Source organism: Morone saxatilis, unplaced genomic scaffold (genome assembly GCF_004916995.1).
Source record: "Morone saxatilis isolate NCDOM2014 unplaced genomic scaffold, NCSU_SB_2.0 Contig3, whole genome shotgun sequence".
In the NCBI taxonomy this organism is placed as follows: domain Eukaryota; kingdom Metazoa; phylum Chordata; class Actinopteri; family Moronidae; genus Morone; species Morone saxatilis.
The window spans coordinates 28857-30912 of record NW_023339873.1 but is presented as its reverse complement, the minus strand read 5'-3'; the positions used below and the strand labels follow the sequence as shown (position 1 = coordinate 30912).

Below are 2056 nucleotides of genomic sequence, written 5' to 3'. Positions count from 1 at the left end.
CAATATTATCGTTTATCGCAATAATTTCTGGGACAATTTATCGTCCAGCAAAATTTGTTATAGTGACAGGCCTACTTAAGACATGTTCGTAATTTAGATAATTGATTAATTTTATCGGGCTTGATTGATAGATATAGCTGTGTATCATCTGCATAGCAATGAAAGTTAATGGAGTGATTCCTAATAATGTTGCCTAAAGGGAGCATATCACTGACTGATATTACTGACTGATGATATCACTGACTGATTGTTACTGACTGATATGGGCCCCCCGGTTAGCTCAGTGGGTAGAACTGGCGACCCATGTATCGAGGCAGAGTCCTTGCTGCAGTGGCCCAGGGTTCGAATCTGACCTGTGGCCCTTTGCTGCGTGTCATCCCCTCTCTCTCTGTCCTCCTTCCTGTCTATCTCTATCATAAAGGCAATTTAAAAAAAGGCCCAAAAAAACTAAAAAAACTAATACTATTACTGACTGTAATTTCTGACTGATATCACTGACTGACATTACTGACTGATGAAATCACTGACTGAGCAGTCGGAGGACATCAGGAAAACCAGGAAATATTTTCCCAATAAAATCTGATCCAGTTTCACCAGAATCACTGACAGTTGTTATTGTTGTTGTTGTAAAGCAGTGGTTCCGACCCAAAGTTCCACAGAGCGAGAACAGAGCCCAGAGAAACACTCTTACAATCAGAGGAACATTAGCAGGATAATGTTCCTGTAAAGTTACATAATGAAGCTTTTAAACAGACTACAGTTTAAAACAGCGGCCATGTTGGAGATAAAACTGCAGACAGAACTGATTGTCTGATCGTTGATCAATCAGGTGATCAATCAGGCATCATTACCTCAAACTGAATGTCAAACAAACCGATGTGTCAGAAATTTGAATCAATAGTAAAAGTGAGTTGGGGCTGTTGTGGGCGTCACTGACCTGTAGGTGGAGCTGTAACGTGTCTGTGCTTGTGGCTGCAGGTAAAGGTGAGCAGAGACTCAGGAAGATGCAGCACCTGTCGTCCAATCAGAGGAAGCGGCTGCCAGCAGGGGGCGGAGCTTCTGAGCCTTCCTCAGGAGACACGACTGATGACGACATCATGATCACATCCTCTAACCTAAAGCAACAAGCACCTCCCACTGCTCTGTCTGCCCCTCCCACCACCACACCTGTCCGGACTAACAGTAATGTGGCGACGCCCAGCCAGGTTCCTGCCGGGATATCCCAAAATGCATCACTGCTGAGAGACAGGCCGAGGACGGTCCCCAACATCCTGTCTCGCAGTAAGAATCCAGCTAAACCCTCGTCCCTGCTCACAAAGAATTTGGAGGGTAAGAACTGCAGCATGGAGCTGATCCTTTGATTGATTGACTATTGATCTGCTGTTTCAAGTTACACAATTTCCTACTTGCAAAACTTTAATATACAAAACACTCACTCATTAACTCACTGAGTCACTGAATCACTAACTCACTGGCTCACTGGCTCACTGACTCACTAACCCCCTGCATCATTAACTGACTCACTAAACGACTCATTAACTGACTGATACAAAGACATTTTAAATGATTAAAGGAAACTGATTGATTAGTGTCAGGTTTCATTGGTTGTTTTGAGTTGTTTTGAGTTGTTTTATTATTAGTATTTCAGAGTAATTGATCATTTTGTTTTCCAGAGGCACCGTCTTTTCTGTTACCGGCTGAGATTCTGTCCCTGGTCAGTGCTGCGTTGCCAGGGCAACCAGTATTGACCTTGGGCCCGATGATGGGTGGCCCGACGGTGCTGCAGACGTCTCCTACACCAGGTAATGATGGCTCACTGCCTCTGTTCTCTGCTTCAACATGCTTTTATTCTGAAGTAAGACATGTCCTCTTCCTGTCTGTAGGCGTGGCCTCAGTCACCCTCAACATCCCCAGTCTGACCAATCAGATCCATCTTACATCACTGCACCACCCTCCAACTGGTAAGATCTACAGCAGCTCCACCCCCCTCACCTTCACCAACTTCACAGGTAACTACAACTAACTAACAACAAACTGACAATTTACCAACAACCAA

General features: G+C 44.5%; 1 protein-coding gene across 2 annotated transcripts in view; it reads left to right on the top strand.

The window, feature by feature from the left end:
- Window positions 1–978: 978 nt before the first annotated feature.
- LOC118336814 (MAX gene-associated protein-like) overlaps window positions 979–2056 on the top strand; it is a gene marked incomplete at its 5' end in the record, with an annotated part of 2868 nt that continues 1790 nt past the window's right edge. Inside the window, 3 exon segments of one of the 2 annotated variants that reach the window (XM_035673558.1) lie at window positions 979–1329; window positions 1674–1802; window positions 1884–1961. In XM_035673558.1, the coding sequence (XP_035529451.1) occupies window positions 979–1329; window positions 1674–1802; window positions 1884–1961 (558 nt within the window). 2 annotated transcript variants of the gene reach the window in all.